Below are 20805 nucleotides of genomic sequence, written 5' to 3' on the forward strand. Positions count from 1 at the left end.
TCTGTCTGCCAGGTTATCTTTTGTATGTTGAATTACACGTGCTGGGACAGGATTCATCCCACTTGTGTTTCATTCTGCTCCTAGAACAGCAGAGCCTCATTTTGGAGAAGCAGCATGCCATCACCCCATAGCCCAGGGCTTGCATGACTACAGCCAGACAAAGTGTGGATTTGTGGCCTGATTAAGTGTAGCTGGCAGGAGTAGGGAGGTATCATCCCTCAATACTTGGCCCTGGTGAGGATGCATCCTGAATACAGTGTTCAGTGTTGGACCCCTCACTATAAGAAGACATGAGGATGTGCAGACAAGGGCAACTGAGCTGTGAGAGGTCTGGAGAACAAGCATGATGGGGAGCAGCTGAGGGAGCTGGGGTTGTTCAGTGTGGAGAGGAGAAGGCTCAGGGGAGACCTCAGTGCTCTCTATAAATGCCTGAGAGGAGGTTGTGGTGAGGTGGGGGTTGGCTTTTGCTTCCACATAATAGCAACAGGATGAGAGAGAATGGCCTGAGAGAGCTGTGCCAGGGAAGGTTCAGGGTGGAAAAGCTTCTTCTCAGAAGGAGTGGTGCTGCACCGGTACAGGCTGCCCAGGGAGGTGGTGCAGTCACCGTCCCTGGAGGTGTTTCAGACCTGCAGAGATGTGGCACACGGTCAGTGGGCGCTGTGGGATGGGTCGGACCTGATGATCTTCGCGGTCTTTTTCAACATTGATCATTCTGTGATGTTATGGAAGGTGGGGCTCTGCTGCCAGTCTGGTTTGCCCACGGGAGCGAGGGACCGCACTAACGAGCAACAGCCCTCAACGTTTTGGCAACGAGCAGAATTTTTGGCGTCCTCCTGAGGAGCAGCTCAGCCGCAGCTCATCCTCAGGGATGAGGGCGAGAGGAGGAACAAAAGGCGATGGCTTCCCTCAAAGCCAGCCCCCAGCTCGCCCCCTCCCTCCTCTCCCGGGGAGCACGGGGCTGAGAGCTGAGGGCTGGAGCCTCCCCGAGGAAGGAAAGCCGGGGAACTGAAAGGCGGTAAGGGAGGCAGGCGGGCTGGGGGCGCCTCTTCCCTGAAAAGAAAAAAAAAAAAAGGAGAGGCAAGGGGGCACAAAGGGAGGGAGCGGCACGGGTTGGGGAGAGGGGAGGCCGCGGCGTCCCGCCCCGGGGAAGCGGCTCTAACATGGAGGGAGGAGAGCCGGCGTCGGGGACCCACCCCGGGGTGGCCCGAGGGGAGCGCGGCGTCCGCCTCGGCCCTCCCCGCGCAGCCCCGGCTGGGGGCGGCTCCTCCGTCCCGCCGCAGCCCGGAGCCGCGTCCGGGGCGGTGAGCGAGCGGCGAGGGCGGGGATGCCGCGGGCCGGGCGGGAGGACGAGGGATGGCGGCGGGGCCGGGGGGCTGCGGGGCGCTGCGGGCTGACCGCGGGGGGCGCGGGCGGGAGCCGGGGGTGCCTGAGCTGCTCGGAGTCGAGGAGCTGAAGGAGAAGGAGCGTGCCCGAGTGCCGCAGTGCGGGGCGGCGGGTGGCCGGGGAGGGCTCGGTGCCGTCCTGGCGATCGGACGTGCCCTTGTGCTGGCGGTGCGATGGAAGGCGACGGGAGGCCCCGCGGTTTTCCGCCGTAGGGCTTTTATGCGGTGAAAGAAGCGCTCCGGAGCACGCACGCGTCCCCACTGAGAAAAGCGGTGTGTCCGCCGAGGAGGCGCAATGACTCAACGAGACCCCGTCCCCTGCTCTGTGTCCCCCAGCCGCCTTTCCCTCTGTGAGGTGCGTGGCTGAAGGCGGTCGGTGGGAGATGAGGCCCGGAGCGAGGGGCCGCGAGGCGACCTGCTGACCCGCAGCCTTCGTGGGCAGCGCCGGCAATGGGGAACGGCGGCTCGGCCGTGAAAGTGTGCGCCGATCACCAAGGAGGCATCAACTGGCTGAGCCTCAGCCCCGACGGGCAGCGACTGCTGACGGGCAGCGAGGACGGCACGGCGCGGCTCTGGAGCACGGCCGACAGCCAGTGCCACGGCCACTTCCAGGGTAGGCATCCTGAGCTCCTTATCGCCTCTCTCGCTCTTCACGTTACTTGTGTCCCGTTAATCGTCTCGCTTTCCAGGTGGTTTTTACACAGAACCTCTTGGCCCAGAGCTCTGGGAGGAAACCTTGTTGAATAGAACCTTTTCTTTTTTCCTCAGAGCTCTGACACACGGATGCGTCAGGCGCTGGAGTTTTGACTTCTAAATTGGTTTTGTATTTGTAACAGAATCTGATGTCCTTAGGCTAACGTTTGTATACCTGAGAGAAAAGCTTTGCAGAAAGCACAGCCGTGCAGGAACCACGCTGGGGGCCAAAGATTGGTTGTATTCTCATTCACTCGTGTTCTTTCTCTCTTAGTAAAGCAGAAAACCAACCACCCGACTCTTACATTTGGAATTTCTCATCCTTTCTTCTTTCAAAGATTAACGTTGTTGGGATTTTTTTGTTAGTTTGTCTTTTTATTATTATTTATTTACTTTGTGTTGTCTGTGCCCCCACATCCTGTGTCTCCTGGAAGATTCGCTGCGTTTGCTTAGGGATCAGAAATCCACTCAAAGCAACAATTAGCTTTAAACTGGGAAGATAAGTGTGCTGGATAGTATTCAGTACGTGGCTTATGAACTGCTGGTGTTTGGGGGAAGCTTTAAAGAAGGTTGGCTGGATGGTTTGTGAACTACCAATCCATCAGCTAACTCTGTGTATATTATGTTTATGTTCTTATGCTACTCTTGTGTAAATTCACATTGAAAAGCTGTAATTATGATAAACCCTTACCTAGAACAGTTTCCAGCTTGTACCACAGCATAACCAGCAGACTTGTGTGGTGGCAGACCATCACCAGACCATCAGCTGCACCTTACCTGCCATGAGGGATTTGGACAAGCTCTGTGTAACTGTTACCAATGGTTAAACTCTGACAGGCTGTGCTGCAGTGACCAAAGTGCTGTTTTGGTCTTGTAAGAGTGGGGTTGGATGCTGCTGCAAGAGAAAAGCTGGAGGTTGAAACCTGCCCCTAGATAAGCTGCTTTGAAAAACGTTGTCACAAACGTGTGAGGCTGGGTAGAGTTTACATACAGCCTATTTTTTTTATATCTGATGAGTTTAATTAAAAGAAAAATGAAGGTCATGTGTGCTTGGAGCGTGGATTCTGATTTGCTGAACACTGAAAGGGTTTTCAATCATAACAGTTGCAGTAAAATCACTTTTTTGATGTCAGAGAGCATAAGTGCTTTACTGGGTAGCCTGCTTTCCCTCAGTTCTTTAACATCTCTGTTGTTCAACATTCTGTTTTCCTAGCATCACTGTTTCTCTCTCTTTTTAATTACATTTGCCCTTTCTATATGCAAGCATTTAAATCACATTCAGGCCTACTGGCTTCAGCCAGAGTCTCTTGGGACACTTCAGAAGAATCAGTTTTGGTCTAGAAATCTTTAAGTCTAGATGTCTAAATCCAAAGGAGTGTAAGAACGTTCTGTCTCATCTGTTACCCTGGTGGGTGACTGTATAAATGAATCTTACTCCTTCTTTCTGGGTCATTTCCTAAAGGTATACTGATATCCTGAAAACTTTTCACTCATGTTATTGGGCACAATGGGGAAAACGCTGGCTGACTTTTTACCAATTATGCTCTTTTTGTTTGCATTTCATTCTGCTTGGACAATGAAACTAAGCTTGCTGGTGAGGTTCATGTCTCTTCCTTGTTTCATAGTTACGTGCTTCAGCTTAGGACTGCTTGTGTCCTGTCAGTCAGTGGGCTGTATTGAAATGCAGCCTTTTTTCTGACTTTAGAAGGAAGCAAATGCATTTCTGTATACAAAATGGATTAACAAACCTTTTTTTTTTTCTTCCCCTTGTTACCAGTTTTGCAGTAGTGCAGATGTTGTTATACTGACAATAGTTCAGCTCATCTTCTTTTGATACAGCTGAGCTGCCTGATTAGAGAAGCAGTACTGCTGTACTCTTCCACTGAATGTGTGACAATGAAGTGGAATTTTCTCCTGGTCATTAAAAATGCTGTTTTACACAAATCCTTCAGCGTGAAGAATGGGATTGTAAATTTAAGACTAGTCTGCCTGTTTTCTGTGCACTTAGTCCAGCTGAAGAGCTCACCCAGTCCTCCCTGCTTGCAGGCATGATGCTTGAGCTGTTATTTCTGCTCTTGTTCCTAGGACATGAGAGTTACATCACCTTTTGCCACTTAGAAAACGAGGCTGCCTTCACATGCAGTGCAGATCATACCATCCGAAAGTGGGACGTGGTGACAGGCCAGTGCCTGGCCATTTACCGAGGGCACACATCCATTGTGAACAGGTTGGTTCCATGGAGTTCCGTGGTGTTCCTGTAATCTCTTATCACATAGGTTGTCATCTTGCTGCAATTTTCCGTGACTATGCTAACAAAAGGGTTGTGTAAGCCTTTGGGTGCATGCTCCACGTGTTCTGTGCTGTAATGATTGGTTTTCCTAGCAACAGTGCTGACATATCCATAGACGGCAGATAGGAGAGGGCTGTAAGGCACATGGCAGGGGAATTGAATCCAGCACCAGCCATGACATTCCAGAAGAAATTGTTCAATTGATAACAGATGCTTTTGATAAATGGATGTAAAAACATCACGTCAAACCTTTGAGTCACTGAGGGGGGTGAAGTCAGGGCTGTTTCTGGAATCGCAATTCCTCCTTGTGCAAACGAAGTTTGTCTTAATCTGATTGTTCATAACTGATTGGCTTGTTGATTTTTGAAGTGCCTCTTAATAGCTGGGATGGCTTTACTTAATGGAGCAATCAGTCAAAGATTTATTTTAATATTTTTTTGTTGTTGTTCATCACCAAACTCGGAGCACAAACGGTGTGTAGCTGGATGCTGTAAATAGTTAGGAAGGCTGGCTCTGCCTGTGTTCTGGCACTGGCCTGATTTTGCTTGAATCAGCAAGTTGGAAATGTGTTCCCTATTCATCTGTCTTTGTTGCCAGTTTGAAAGGTTCCAGAGGGCCAAACTCAGCGTATAAAGAAGATAGGTTATGATGTTCCCTGTTTCCAGTTTAGAAACACAGTCCACAGAGACTGTGCTGTTATCTCTTAAGTGTTTGTGCAGCTACACTTCATTATTACGGAGGCCCAGCAAGCTGGATTCTTGAGCTATAGTCTCTGATTTGCTTTTTGATTCTGTAATAGGGTTAGATATTAGGAGGAAGCTTTTCACAAAGTTTTTCATGCAGTGGAACAGGTTGCCCAAGGAGGCTGTGGATGCCCCATCCCTGGAGGCATCTGGGCAGCCTGCTGTGGTGGTTGGCGACCCTGCACATAGCAGGGGGTTGAAACTAGATGAGCATTGTGGTCCTTTTTTATTTTATTATCTCCTATGATTTAGCACTGCAAAGGTACAGTGTAAAATATCCACACTGGTGTACCTGAAGAAAGAGTCTTACTTTTCAAAACTAAAACAGAGATGTGTTTAGTGTGGGGAAAAAGAAAAAAGTGTGCTTATTAAATAATGTGTTTTAAACAGAGGGGCTGAATCAGAGGTGTGTATGTTGAATTCATGCTACTGTTTCTAGCTTCAGTGTGCTTAGCATTGAAATCATTACAAAAATAAAAGGTAAAAAGAATGGTACTGTTAATATATAATGCTTTCTTTATTTTTTTGCAGGATCCTGGTTGCCAAAGACTATCTCTTTAGTGGCTCCTATGACAGGACAGCCCGCTGCTGGAGTGTGGACAAGGAGAAACAAATCCAGGAATTCCGGGGCCATCGGAACTGCGTCCTGACTCTAGCGCACTATTCCTCCAAGGACGTCCTGGAGGAGGAGGAGGAGGAAGAGGAGGAAGAGGAGAGAGTAAGCAGAGACCTCCTGGTGACAGGTAGCACGGACTGCACTGTAAAGGTCTGGTGGGTGTCCAGCGGGCGCTGTTACCAGACTCTGCTGGGACACACTGGGGCTGTCTTATGCCTTATACTTGACGCACCAAACAGGGAGTTGTTTTCTGGCAGCACGGACTATACCATTCGAACATGGAATATTGTTACTGGCGAGCAGCTGAAAGTGTTCAAAGAGCACCAAGGATCAATAATTTGCCTAGAGGTAAGAACATAGGATTGCTCAAGTTGGAAAAGACCTCAAAGATCAAGTCTAACAGCGACTCAACCAAACTACCCTAACTCTGACAACCCTAAATCGTGTCCCTGGGCAGCACATCTGAATGGCTTTCGAACACATCCAGGGATGGTGGCTCAACCGCCTCCCTGGGGTGCCTATTCCAGTGCTTAACTACCCTTTCTGTAAAGAAGTTTTCCTTGATTCCAACCTAAATCTTCACTGGTGCAACCAAGAGCCATTCTAAGGAGGTATCTGTCTTCTAATCTGTGCGAGTCTCAACTGTCTTTTCACTCACAGAGATGCTCTTCTGAGACATGTTGTAAATGATATTCTTAACCATTCATATAATAACAGAATAATTGTGCCCTATGATCTCGGAACAACCTTTCTCTAGAATATGTCATGGTATCCTCTTGGATTCCAGTGGCTGTCCTGGTCTAACTTCTAGCTCAGTATTTGTTTAGGTACCCCTTGGTCTTGAAGTTTATGTGTGGGGTGTGTTGGTGTGCTCTTCTTCTGAGTAGGATTGTGCATCGTGGCCCACCAGACTTTGAAGAGAAATAACCTGAGCTGTTGGTGCAACAAAGCTGACATAGGGATGAGTATCTTAAAATGGGAGGAGTAAAATTCAGAGTAAATCAGATATCCAACGCAAAATTGTGAACAAGAGATGATAGCATAAAGCTGGAAGAAATCCTGCTGTTAAAACCACACACACAGACACAAGATGAGGAAAGAAAGGGAGAAAGAGATGGCCAAATGAGAGAACGGGCAAGGAAAATGGAAAAGAGAAATAGAGCCTGGGGGAGAGAATTGGGAAACAGTGAAGGAGAGGGGAAAAAATTTAATGTGACTTGAAGAACTGTACCTTGTTTTTCTGTTTGTGGTATTTTTCTGGTGAACATTGCCAAGTTTATTAACATTGCAAGGGAGGGAATGGATTTGGGGAGACGAAGAAGACAAAAGGGAACTATGGCATAAGTACTTGTCCATTCACCAGACAATATTAATGGAATATTTAAAGAAGGTGTGTAAGTTAATTTCAGGTCAGTAAACCTAAGTACTTTTAATTAGATGTGTTGTATGAACTTACACAAGTTGTGTTTGTTTTATTTATTTATTTTTTTTTCCCACTATTCTTCTTGTTTATGTAACTTCCTTTGCAGAGGCTACAGTGTATATTTTTAATAGCTGTTTAATAAATGTTGCCTCTGTTTCTAAAGAAGATACTTATAGCTGACAGTAGCAGGCTGAAGACCCAATAGTACGGAAGGAATTCTATTTTCCTTCCCTTTTAGAAAGGAAAAAGAACTAAGTTGTGTTTCCCTGGAGTAATGTTTGTCTTGCCTGGGTACATTCTCAGATTGTGGTAATGCATTTTGAGGATGCTCACGTAAATATGTTGTTGTTCTTAGTGTCACGCTATGTCTTACAGTTTAATAGTAACCTTTTCTCAAGACACAGATTGGCAACAACAGAGCTTGCTTTAATTTAATTGGGTTCTTGCTAAAATTGTTACACAAAACTGGCTTGACCCTCTCCCAGAAGCCTGGGAAATTCAATTACACTCTTTGAATGCTCCAGAATGAGCAATACTTCCCTCCTTGCGAGCACAGCATTAAACAATGGTTTTAAACAAACAGAACTTCTTGTAGGAGAGAAGAAAAGCAAAACCAACACGTCTCTTTGGAAAATCTGAACAATTCAAAGTAGACAAGTCTGCTGCTGCCAAGGCTGTGCTGGCAATGATCCTGGCCAAACCCTCAGCCCGTAGCTGTGAGTAACTGGTAGCCATTTGCTTCTCCAGTCATCAGTTGATGGCTGAAGCTAGAGGAGTCCAGCTGGGTACACGCTGCCCTAAAACTTACCCCAGCTTAATCACTTGCTGTAATGCTGTTGAATAGCTTTAGCCTGTCAGTCTTTCCTAATTCCTAGCTCTTCCTTATTGGTTCAACACTAGCCCTTCTGTTCCTCTTGGCTGCCTCTCAGCACAGCCCACATGGTATTTTCGTTCTTCTAGAAAGGGGTCAATCACAAGAATCCATACAAAGATGTTGCAACAGAAGGGAAACTTCCTGAGCTGAGGTGTGTGCAGTTTTCTTGTGTTCTGGTTTTTGTTTGCTTGGTTGCTTTCTTTATTTTTATTTTTTATTTTTATTTTTTTTTCTTTATGTTCCTTTATTTTGTTTTTGACTTTAATAATTTTTTTTTTTTTTTTCTCTCCAGGAACCTTTGGAGCCTTCTTTGCCCAGGGCTCCTTTGTGGCAGTGTTGCAATCCGTGTCAGTGAGTTTAGTGTAGTATTTTTCAAACCCTGTGTCCGGGAGGACTTGGAGGTGGTTGTGAGTCACTAACAGTAGCCAGCAGAGAGCTTTAATTGTTGGCAGTAGCTCAGTTTCTTCAGAGCATGAGAGTGAGCTTCTAATTACACCACATTTTTACTCCCTTGTCCTGGAGGAGCTGAGCTGGTACCAGCATTTAAAGGTAGTTGTTACCATTCACCAGCTGCTGTACTGCTTATGTGGAGAGACTAAAGGGGTACAAAAAGAAGTACTAATTTCTAGTGTATGTATGCAAATAAAGGTTCCTAAGGGAGGCTGGCCTTTCAGAACATTTGAGAAATGGAGTTCAATGTGGTATCTTTTCCCAGACAGGACACGAAAAGTGTGACTACTAAGACTGTATCTTCCCCAGCTTTAAAATGTACTGTATTAGCAGGAGTGCCTCAGGATGTTCTGAACTGCTGCAGGTAAGGTCTGGGCTGGTCTGGCCAGCTTCCATGACTTTCCAGTAAATACCAATAGCATTTCTGTAGCAGTGAATGGAGCTTAGGAGAGCCTTTCAGGGTAGATATCCATAGATGCACCCGTGATTTCCCTTCCTGCATGGCTGGTGAATGGAGAGCAAAGAGATGATGGCACAGTCATGTTCTGACTTGGAATGCTCCTCATTTGCTCCAAGATCTTCTAGGTACTGTTGCCATCCAGCATACATTAGAGGAGCCTGAATACTCTAATCTGGCACGGAAGGCCAAGGAACACTGTTTGGCTTTTGCTTTCCCTTTTCCCCTGTCCTTGGTGATCACAGACAACAGTGAGGAGAGTGAGCAGTTCTGATCTTCTGTGTGATGTGTCCTGCTGTCCCAGGGCTGAAGCATGGCGTGTGGCCTGCTCTCACAACAGCTGCAGGTGCCTGCTTTTTGTAACGCCATTCCTCCTTCCACCATCCCAATTCAGCTGACAGAAGCTTTGCCAGTAGACTTTCTGCATGCGAGGTGCCTTGGCAGCCTTGACTCCTTCCCTCACGTCGTCAGGCAAGGTAACCATTGGTGCAGCAGCCAGAACTCTTCTCCCATGCTTCTTCTGCACAGTGTTGCTAGCTTGGCAAGTGAGGGCCAGCAGCTGCTCTGAGTGCTCTCTTCGTGTAAGAGCCAATGATGTGATACAGGAAGCAATGGGAAAAAAGCAAGGGTGGGCTGAGTGTAATCACACAGCTCATTCTATTTCTTCTGCTAAAACATTTCAGGCCCAGCTAAAGACCAAGGTTTGTAATTCGTAATCAGACCGACAATTCCCCTGAACACCACTGCCTGCACCAGGCTGAATAACCCTGGCCCACATATTTACTAGTGTGTGTTATTCTAAACGTCTCCAAAGTGGTTTTGCAAACTGTTTACAAGGATTGCTTTGTCCTTTGCTGATTGTTCAAACCGAGTATTTATCGAACTTGTGCTGCCAAAGGCTGGCAGAAAGAAATGATCCAGTCTGGTATTTAGCTTGGATTCTATAGCGAACATTCTTACAAGGATGAGAATTGCAAAATGAGTTTTAAATGAACATGAGTGGGCAAGGACTTGCTTCTGGTTTTCCTGCAAAAGATCCTTTGTTGGGAACATTCCCCTTTGTTGTCTTTTAAGGCTGGCTGGAAGAAAAGAATGCTTTGAGCAAACCCGCTGCTTGAGCTCCATTTATCCACTTAGCTATTGTGGTCGTGGGGAAGGATTTTTTTTTTCTCTCATGGCACCAATGAAACTGTGTGCACTTTTGGGCAATTTGTTTGTTGCATCGTTCATCACAGGATGAGTTGGGGAAATCTGAACGTGTTCAGCGCCTTTAGAAAAGGAGCGTGTTTTAGGGCCATTACACTGCAGTGAAGAAGCTGAAAAATGTTCTCTAGCAGCCAGAGCACACTCTAGATGGATTCTCAGTTTAAAATAAAAACAAAACCAAAAAACAAAACAATTTCTTGCTCACAGGGAGTTATTTAGCTTGCTAAAATGACTGTGGTTTGAATGGGATCCTGAAGGTCTAACTCAGCGGAAGGCTCGCATGGATGTAACTTGAGATTGCTCCAAGTTGGTGATTTCTAGCTTGGGAGCAGCTGTGAACAGAAGACCCGGCTGACAGGTTGCAGGAGCACTGACCCCTTGTAGAGAGAAAGTTGGCAATTGGAAGTGTGCTGATGGGAACTTGCCTGCTTGAGAGCCTGCTTGAGCACAGTGATCTGCAGCAAGATGACGTGCCTGTTCCGATTGCTGAGCCAGTGGCCTCTCCTTGGACGAAAGTTAAATTGCCTTATAGCAAAGGTTAATTGGAGAGCAAAGTCCACTTCTATAAACTGTAGGTTGAATAACCTGCTACACAACTCTTTTGCTGACTTTTTTGGCATTCATGCAGGTGGAAATTGTCTTAAGCTGCTGCACGTGTTCAGCTCAGCCAGGCTCACAGAGCAGTAGGGTTGTGACTGTCAGGAGAAACCAACGCTAGCTATGCTTCTTTATGTCAACTGTGGCATGTCTAGGGGCTGTGACCAACATCAGGATTAAATAAAACAGGCAATCTTTTTATGGTGAAACTTGTAACTACTTCAGTGTCTGCAACTTTTATTTTTCCAGTGCTGTAACTTGGCTGTTAAAAGCCAGTCTGACCAAACTTTGTCGTGGAATAGTACATTTTTCAGGACATTGCTGGAGAAACTGAGACAAGTGTGCCTCATTCTCATGTCTCAGTGTTTCATCTGGTAAAAAGCAAAGTCCCTCAGCACAATGAGAAACACAAATAGTCCAGAATTAAAGCTATCAATGCGGTGATTTCTTTCCCCCCATCTGGCTGAGGCTTTAAAACTGGGCATCTGATTGTCATCAGCTTTCTTTATTCTTTTGAAGCTCCTTGGGTTTGAAGTATCCGCACAGCTCATTAGTTCCCAAGCTGCAGATCTGTTGTGTATTGTCTGCCCTGCTCCAGGTGTCCTTGCATTGCCATGCTTTTCCTTGTCAGGAACTTTGTTGGGCAGTGATCCAAAGTGAACAAAGCACTCAGGAGCCAGCCAAGGAAAATACAGCTCTGGAAATACCACCAGTTCTCCAGGCATTTGCAGATTAGAATATGTAACTGTTTCTACTGATGGTTTTTAAACCAGGATTTGACAGGCTTGGGTATATTTGGAAAATCTGTTGGGTGAAATTTCACCATTTTCCTTCTAAATTATATGAAAGTTAAATAATAAGATTAGGACTGGGGTTAGAGAATTGAGTGTGGGTTTTGGAGCTTTGGAAGGGGAAAAAAGGCCTGGTAGTTAGGGATGGAGAGTTTGTAAGCACACAAGTATTGGCTGAAAATGACTGCATCTGAATGCCCATGCACAAAAATGGGTGCCGGTCTCGGCACTTGGAATGCCTTCCTCCCACCAAAGGTAAAGCTTGGTCTTGCATTCTGGTGAAGAAGTTGTCCTAGGAGCTGATCTGCTGAGCCTAATGTGCTAGCAGGGGTATTTAAGCCAAGGAACAGCAACTATGGATGCTTCCTAGTGATCGGACGAAGAGAAGTGGCTTTAAATTAAGAAAGGGTAGGTTTGGATTGAGTATTAGAAAGAAGTTCTTCCTGGTGAGGCACTGGCACTTCTGCCCAGAGCTGTGGCTGCCCCCTCCTTGGAGGTGCTCAGGGCCAGGCTGGATGGGGCTTTGGCTACTTGCTGTGCCCAGCCAGCATGGGGTATTTGTGCACTGAATGCAACCCTGGGGAGTTGAGAGCCAGGCCTGCTGTGTCTGCACTGGGAGGTAAATGCATCTTTTGGATGCCAATGCTGGCAGAAGGCTGTGGAGTCAAACTGCTGATTTGACGTGGGTTGGACTGGATTGGTGCCTCTGTCTTGCTCTTGTCAGTAAGAATCCCAGTTGGTTTTCATATACCCTCCTGGGCTCAGTGCACTGGTGCTCATCACAGCTTCCCTGAGGCATGTAATGCATCCTGTGCTCTGAGATCCTGGCAGTCAGAAGTTACAGTGCTGCAAATTTCAGGACATTTTTTTTAAGCAGGGACTTGAGATGCACTGTATCACAGTTCCCCACCTGTGAATCAGGGAAGGCATTTATTTATATTTTATTTTATGCCATACAATGTGAGTGCTGCGCATCGGGTGCTTGGGCTGGGGGCACTGCCTGTCATGACGATGATTGTGACTAAATAATAGGTATCTGAAGTGCTGTAGCTTAGGTTGCAGCTGTAACCTAGATCTGTTAAGATCTGATCAAATGAAGCGGGATCAAAAAGCAGTTCATCAAAACTGATAGCGATGGCTGCAGCTGAGACAGCCACCCTTGTCTGAGGGACAAAGAGCCACTTTTAAGGTGTGATTGGCTTCGGACATCTCCTTTAGGGGCAGACCTCAGTGGCTGTAAGGGGCTATTTTAGATGTAGATAGTTACAGCAATTCAGATGAGGCGATGCCTGCATCGTACCACCAGTGGTAGATCTGATTTGCAGCTTCCACTTGATCTGATGACTTTCATTGGATTTCCCTGCTAATAGCTATTCTGTGTTCTGCATTTTAAAAATCCCATGGAAATGAGAGGCAGTGTGACAGTTTGAACACGTAGCAGACTTTGCTATTGGCTTTACTGCAAGCTTAGTCTGTGACATCCAATAGATGGTTTAACATGCTCATGTTTCTGTTTCTAAGCATTGCTGAGAATCCTTTGCTCCCCTGCTTAAACTGGGGAGTGGGAGGAGGGGAAATAAACAGGTGTATTAGAGGGCAGCTTGGGTGGCACAGAGACTTGGGGCTTAATGAAGAGAGCTGCCACGCTGCTGACTCTGCAGGTCTCCATGCATTGAAAGCTTTTATGGTTCTTATGCTTCCTGTGGCATAAATTATCTGTGTAGCCCAGGTCATTTAACATATTTTTAAATCTAGCAAGGAAGAAAATCCAGGCAAGTGCTGCTGTTCTGTTCCATTTCAGCATCTGCACACCCACTTAGATGTGGAACTCAAGCAGTTTAACCTAACGTTCCAGTAATGCTGAGTGGCACCTACCTGCAGGAGGTTATAACTCCATGTTTTCCCCTTCTTTGCTCAGTGTGTCGGTGTGAGATGTCTGAACCAGAAATGTGATGACTTGGCCAGGAAAAGCCCAGCAGGCTCTCAATTCAAAACAACTCTTGCATTGAACAGGGGCCATGTGACAATGTTTGTCGTGCCCATTCAAGTTGAGCCCGGAAATGAAAGGTCAGGTTTCCTTCCTCAGGCTGACTGTTACGGCTCTCGCTTTTCGTTAGTGCTGCTGGCCATTCCTTCTCTTTCCTCAAAGAGATGTAGTATTAATGCCATGGGTAACGCAGCTTAAAAGTAATGGGATGTGACATTTCAAAGTACTGCTGACTTTTAGCAGCTGATGTGTTTTACAACCTCTTGACGTTCAGCTGTGAAAACTGCCCCGTGGGCCAAGTTCTGCTCGTTTATGATGCCTTTCACAAATGACACCTTCTCAAAGTGGAGTGGAGATGGGAAAGAATGGAAAAAACATTTAAAGCTTACAGAAACAGAGTGCCAGGAGGAGGGATTGGGGGTTTATAGTGCAAGGTGTCCCCTGAAAGTGACCCAAGAGCAACGCCCAGGTCCAGTTGACTCATGATTGCTGTGAGAGTGTGTGCTTCACTGGCTGACACCATCATACTGCCTTCAAATGGCATCTGCCAGGCCAGCTCTCTGCTTGGAGAAATATACAGAGCCGTGCAGAATGGTGCCTGCTCAGAGGCCATAATTGCTTGCCCTAGATGAGCATGAATGCAGGATTTCTTTGCACTGCGGAGGGTTTCCCCTGCAAAGCTGCCAGGCTCTGTGCACTTCAGATTGTCTATTGCTGTATCCTGGCAAGTTTCATAGTACTGCACAGGTCTGTTACATTCTCCCTGTCTCTCTTTCCCTTCTGTAATCATTCCCTTTGCAATTCTTCGCTGTGTCTGTGTGGAAAGGAAAAACCCCCCTCTACCATTGATGAAGAGCTAGTGTTTCCACATAGTGACCTCAAGCAGAGTAATCCTGCTATACTCTGTTTATCACAGAATCACAGAATGGCTTGGGTTGGAAGGGACCTCAAGGATCATCAGGTTCCAACCCTCTGCCACAGAGGGGTTTGCCAACCACTGTTTAAAACCCAGTCTGTACCTCACAGAACTACCACTTGTTGGGCTTTTTTGAGGCCGTTCAGACAGAAACTGCGACTTCAGATGAGTCAGCTCAGTGCAGAGCTCACACCACCATGCCTAAGAGACTGTTGTTAATGCTTTTTTTTCTCTTCCCTTCAGCTGGTGAATCGGCACTTGTATTCAGGAAGCGCGGACAGGACAGTGAAGTGCTGGTTAGTGGACACTGGGGAGCGAATCCAAACATACAAGGCTCACAAACACAGCGTTAGCACTTTGAAATACCACGCTGGGATCTGTGAGTTGCCTTTCCTATGTTCAGCAATCCCTTGTCTCCTTTTGGATGTTTGTCTTTGATCGAAGATTGTTAATAGAGAATGCTGTAATTACAAGGCTTCAGAACGTGTCACTTTATTCAGCTCCAGCTTTTTTTTATGTTCAGTATCAAATTTGCTGCACTGTTCCGTGTGAGAAGCTCAGATCTTCCCTCCATTTTGACCTCCTTCTTCTAGCTTTGTAATACTTGCTTTATTTATGTTACGAGGGGAAGTGGCTGAAATCCAGAGCTGTCTGTGCTTTGTTTGCACAGACATGGTTTAGCCTCACCAGCCTAATGTCTGTCAGCCTGCTGCTCTTGCTGACAGCAAGTGCTGCTGCTGGATACACTGCCCCGTGCCACCCTCTACTGCCTTGTCTGTACTGTTAACAGACTGTCCCAAACCAGAATCACTTCTCAAATCCTCGCTGCTCTTTCCAACAGGGTTTCTGTTTGGACTCTGACTGTCTCAAAGACTCATTTTGCACAAATTCTTTTCCTTTTTTCTGTCTTTCTGCATCTAGTTGTTCCCAAAACCACCTTTCTGCTGCGGCTGAGCATTACTTACAAATGCTTGGGACTCAGCTTCACTGCTGTCAATACTCCTATTAATACAGTTATCTTTGCATAGCTCTCTCTTGTTGACATAACATATTTCAGCCAAGGAACTGCTCTTTAAATCCCTCTCTTGGCTGGCTTTCCTTATGCATGTCAATCTCTGCTCTTCCACATTTGGGTTGCAAGGCTGCATCTCTGCTTTAGTCAGTCCAAACCTCTCAATGCATCATCTCTGTCTCATTCTGACACTATTGTTAGACTCGATGTGCCTTCATTCACTTCCCAAACAAGTATTTCTCTCCTCTGGGTAACTGGGGTGGATAGTCTTAAACTAATCTAGAAAGCTGCAGCGCTTTTCTGATCTCAGTTTCTGTACTTTTGGCTGGGTGGTGAGGCACCAGAACAGGTTGCCCAAGGAGGCTGTGGATGCCCCATCCCTGCAGGCATTCAAGGCCAGGCTGGATGTGGCTCTGGGCAGCCTGGTCTGCTGGTTGGTGACCCTGCACACAGCAGGGGGTTGGAACTGGATGAGCACTGTGGTCCTTTTCAACCCAGGCCATTCTATGATTCTATGACCAACATGTAACACCAAATGAATGGTTGCTATTGGGGCCTTAACATCTCTTGTGGTAGATGATGGGTATAATGGTGATAAATGGCTGACAAATGTGAGATAATACTCGTTAGAAAGATACAAAACCAAACATTGTCATCAAGCAAGATGACTGCACTAAGCAAATGCTGGTCTGATCCAGTGAGGAATCTGTGCTGAGCAGACAGCAGGCTGCGTCCTTCATTAATGAGATGCTCACAGCTTCTTTTCAGGCTGTTTGTACAGGCTTGACCAGAGTCTCTAAAATCACTGTGAAGAAGGTTAGGCTCAAACAGAAGTTTCATTATTTGACGCCATTTCCCTCCCCTTCATCCCTCTGCAGTGTCTCTGCCATGCAGATGCATTACTTTTTCATAGTTCTCTTTCTTAAAATGCATTTAGTATTACTGCATTTAGTCAGATCTGCAACATCCTGATAGTGTGATAGAAGTGCTCATGGTGTTATTTAAGATCTCACTTTTCAATCTAAAGCAAAAATGCTAAGTGTGTCAAACAAGGAGAATTTATTGCACTTAAAGAGTAGGATACGTGTCATGGAAGAATGCTAGGGATGTGTCTGAACATAATTTAGATATATTCTGATTCTAACTGAGCCATCAAATGATCAGAATGTGTTTCTATTGGCCTTGCTTAGTATGTGTGTGTAATTACAAGCATGGGGAATGTTACAGCTGTTCTCAGTTCCATTTACTTAATGGTCTTATCATGGTTATTTCTCTCCTACTATACATACGTGGTCATTTAGTTTAGTTTATATTTAATATATTTATATATATTTAATATATTTATGTCATCTTGCTTGATGACAATGTTTGGTTTTGTATCTTTCTAATGAGTATTATCCCACATTTGTCAGCCATTTATCACCATTATACCCATCATCTACCACAAGAGATGTTAAGGCCCCAATAGCAGCCATTCATTTGGTGTTACATGTTGGTCATAGAATCATCAGAATGGCCTGGGTTGAAAAGGACCACAATGCTCATTTAGTGTGTATATATATGTATATATATATATATATATTTTTTTTTTTCCTGTTCCAAATCTCCAAGGGAACGTTCCAAACCAGCCCACTCTCCCAAGATGCTGTGAATTTTAAGTAAAAAAAATAAAAAATAATAAAAAAAAAGAATTGCTGACATATTTGCTTATTTGCTTCAGAGAGGTGTCTATATAATCTAAATGCTGAATCTGGGTTATGTCAGCAGCTCTCCCTTACAACTCAGGGCTGCAGGGGGGCTTCCTAAATCTGGAGTGACAGTTCAAAAGGTGGAGGAGATGTCTGTCAAGAGCAAAATCCTGATAGCTGGAATGAACTGACGGCAGCATGGTGAAAGCAGCTCTTAATTGCTTATTCTCTGCATGCGTGTAATATAGGAAGGTACTTCTGTTAACTGGAAAAGACTGTGCTGTGCTTTGTGTTATTGGTACTGGTCTGCAGAATGGGACGAGTGCTTTTTCAGAATTGTGTTGGCCACAGAGTGCATGCAGGCCCATGTAAAATGAGTCTGGTTTGTCCATATCCAGCTGTTCCTTAAAGGTGTACCCAGGAGGCAGCCAGCCTCCTGCTCTTTAACTTGAGGTTGGAAAGCTGGTAGCAAGAGGCAGCCTGTTCTTGTCTCTTCTTGTAGCCCTCCATTTGCTACTGTGTACATTTCTTTACATCTGTTCAGGAATCCAGTGCCCTGTTTCTCCCAGAAGATGAGGAATCTGTTGTTTTCAGGCACTGTAGTTTTGTAGCTGTCTTTCTGCAAAGACATGAAGTGCAGAGAGCAGTGAATACGAAGCAGTGAATGCTTTGTGCTGTTCTGACATTTTTATCTGTAGATAAACTTGAGGAATTTGAGGCACGTGAAAGAAAGTGGGTGTTCCTGGAAGCAGCTTCTAACCCTTAAAGAACACGGCTGTTCCCCTTTGGGGGAACACTGCAAAGGTATGGCTTAAATCATAGAATCGTAGGGGAGAGTCAGAGAATGGCCTGGGTTGGAAAGGATCACAGTGCTCATCTAGTTTTAACCCCCCTGCTATGTGCCTTGAATGCCTCCAGGCATGGGGCATCCACAGCCTCCTTGGGCAACCTGTTCCAGTGCCTCACCACCCTCTGAGTGAAAAACTTCCTCCTAATATCCAACCTAAACCTCTCCTGTCTCAGTTTAAGACCATTCTTGGCGTGTTTCTGACTTGGCATGAGCTGTTCTTTTGTGGCTGCTCCTGTTAGGCTGCGTGCTGAGCTGTGTGCTTGTCTTGCAGTGTTTACTGGGAGTGGTGATGCCTGCGCACGAGCCTTCAATTCCAGGAGTGGTGTCCTGCAGAAGATCTTCCGAGGACACAAGTTCATCATCAATTGCATCCAGGTGGGGAATTTGTCACTTGTGCTCGCTCTCTTGTGTTTCATGGGAACCGTGCAGCAGTTGAGTGCTGTTGTGGGATAAGATGAAATGTAATAGATGCAAGTATCCCCACTGAGAAGGGTAAGCGAAGCCACAGAATGAAGCCACAGAATGAACCCCCAGAGGCAGTCCTGTGTCAGGGAGGGGAGGCTTTTCAGGTCACGTTAGACAAGCATTCATAAGAAATGCAATGACAGAGACATGTAGGGGCAGGGGATGGACTCAGAGAGCCCTTCCACCAGGAGGCTTCACAATGCAAGGATTTGCAGTGCTTTGTGCAGAATGCAAGTTTCTTCCTTGTCCAAACAGAACAAATACAGCATTCAGCCCCTGTCCCCCAGATATGGCATCCCTTCACAGAGAGTCTAGCAACTGTTTACTGTCCTTTCCAATCTTAGTGAGGTGCTAGTGCTGATTACCATGTTCTACCCTTTATTTAAACTACTCTATGAAGTGTTGCCTCCAGCATACGATTTTTTCTGTAGCTGTAACGATGCCAGAGAAGCTCTATCTTGCTGTCTGCTGTACCTCCCACCAGACAAATGGAAGAGTCTCTGCTACAGGGTTAACATTTTTCTGAAAACTAATCCAGGTCCTTAAAAAGGACTTGTTCATTGTCTTGATTCAATGGGCACTGATGTTTAATGCTAAAAAGGGAGAAAGTGAAGTGGTAAGGAGAGCATTCCTGTCCACATCCACTGCTCAGTGATTCACATTTTGATGGTGCCTCAGTCTTTGTCTTCAAAACCAGGAGTCTGAAGCTGGCACAGAAATGCCTGGCTACAGCCTGCTATGACACTTAGGAATTAGTTCCCCATTGCTTTTCTGGTGGATGTAAATTATAAATAACCCTTGCTGTGTATATTTTATGGCTCTGTGAAATGGCTAAGAAATGAGGCCTGACTTGGGAACGTCCCATCGCACTTGAGCAGCTTTTGTGATAATTTATAGCAGCTTTCGGTATGCGCTATCAGGTCCTAAGTGTCGATCCAAGCTGTGTTTGCTCTGATTCTGGAGTTTGATTATGCATGTTCTGAGCTGTAGCTTGGCATTGTGTGACCCTGTTGTTCCAGATCCACAACGAGCTGCTGTACACAGCCTCCCACGATGGAACACTGAGGATTTGGGACATCCGGGGAATATGCAAGAGAAATAAGCGGCGTTTGAAGAAGGAGAGGTGTGTCCAGGGCAGGAGCTCGCAGAAGGGAAGTCTGTCTCGTCTCTTCAACAATAAGGTCGGCTGTATGGTACAGCAAGAAAATGGGGAACATGAGACTGTTGAACTAATGTGACTGACCACAACGGACTGTCTGTGAGTGACCAAAGCTGAACCTTCTGTTTTCTGCACCACTGTCTTCATGCAAACCAGAACTCGGAAAGAGACGGGAGATGGCTTTGCTTGAAACTCTCTTTAAAGAGCCAAAGCTCTCTGTGGCAGTAAGATGGACTCCAGTCATGTTGCTGCTCAGGATGACTCAGCTGAGCCGTACTGGGGGCAGGAGGGACTGAGTGTGGTTGGGGTGATGTATCAGCGGTGTGGCTGTGTCATTAAGTACTTCATTTACAGCTGCTTTTTTTCAGTTCTTCCTGGCATTGAGGTGTTGCACACTTCTACTTGGCTGGAATCTGACAAGGACTGTTTCTGCCTATCCCCACTACCCTCTCACAGGCCCTGAGTCTGGTTGAATGCCTGAGCATGGCAGGAGCAAGGAGGCTGTGGCACCACATCTGGGATAGTGGCTATGCAATGCCCCTGGGCTCAGTGCTCGGTTCTGCCTGGTCCTTGTATCCATGTGGGAGTTCCAGTTGTGCTTCACCGGGGGTGGGTGTGAATTATAGGGAAGAGTTGCTGGAAAGGTGTTGTCTCTTCCTTATGTGGTTATGCCTGGCCTTGGCTTGCTAGCAGCAATGGCTAAGCAGTTGAATTCAAGAGTATTTCTCCCCCTCTTTTTCCAGGTTCATCCCTTTCTGATAACCACTGAGCCCTGAGTAAACGAAGGTTCTTCTATTTTTCTATTTGCAGATATAACCCTTTGTAGAACCAGTACGAAAATATCTAACCACATGTTTTTATTTTTATGGCTTTATTTATTCTGTACTACAGCAAGATAGCAACGCTGTAATTCTTTCTTAGAATGGACCAATAAACATGTGGCATCTACAACTGCCTGTCTTGCTTTTATCTACTTATCAGGTAGAGGGAATTTGCCTGCAGGGGCATAGCAGCAGAGGATGAATGGAATAGGGAAAAACAATATACACACTTTGGGAACTATTTGCCTTGCTGCTGGGGCTGCCCCTGGAGCAGGGCTGGCATTGGCTCTGTGTACCCCTTTCCTCACTGCTGTGTTTTGCATACGATGGCAATGCCTGTAGGAAGCCAGCAGCAGAGATGGAAGAGTTGTTACAGGCAGCATAG

At 46.1% G+C, this 20805-nt stretch overlaps 1 protein-coding gene across 2 annotated transcripts; it reads left to right on the plus strand.

Moving 5' to 3' along the window:
• The first annotated feature begins 968 nt into the window (after positions 1-968).
• WDR86 (WD repeat domain 86) lies at positions 969-20547 on the plus strand. Of its 2 annotated transcripts, XM_042888364.1 has the most exons (7): positions 969-1015; positions 1719-1995; positions 4161-4302; positions 5640-6072; positions 14669-14804; positions 18247-18350; positions 19460-20547. In XM_042888364.1, exons 2-7 carry the CDS (start codon positions 1833-1835, stop codon positions 19676-19678), a joined length of 1197 nt encoding a protein of 398 aa, XP_042744298.1. In that variant the 5' UTR covers positions 969-1015; positions 1719-1832; the 3' UTR covers positions 19679-20547. The 2 variants fall into 2 exon arrangements, with proteins under 2 accessions (XP_042744298.1, XP_042744296.1); XM_042888362.1 differs by lacking the exon at positions 969-1015 and having other exon boundaries at positions 1490-1995.
• Positions 20548-20805: the final 258 nt, after the last annotated feature.

The sequence above is a fragment of the Lagopus leucura genome, unplaced genomic scaffold, assembly GCF_019238085.1.
Source record: "Lagopus leucura isolate 7727_CA_CO unplaced genomic scaffold, USGS_WTPT01 Super-Scaffold_100157, whole genome shotgun sequence".
NCBI lineage: Eukaryota > Metazoa > Chordata > Aves > Galliformes > Phasianidae > Lagopus > Lagopus leucura.

Coding starts and splice junctions, on each gene's coding strand:
- WDR86 (XM_042888364.1), top strand. CDS start 1,833: ATGGGGAACGGCGGCTCGGCCGTGAAAGTGTGCGCCGATCACCAAGGA. Junction 4,303..5,639: donor CACACATCCATTGTGAACAG/GTTGGTTCCATG, acceptor ATTTTTTTGCAG/GATCCTGGTTGCCAAAGACT. Junction 18,351..19,459: donor TCATCATCAATTGCATCCAG/GTGGGGAATTTG, acceptor CTGTTGTTCCAG/ATCCACAACGAGCTGCTGTA.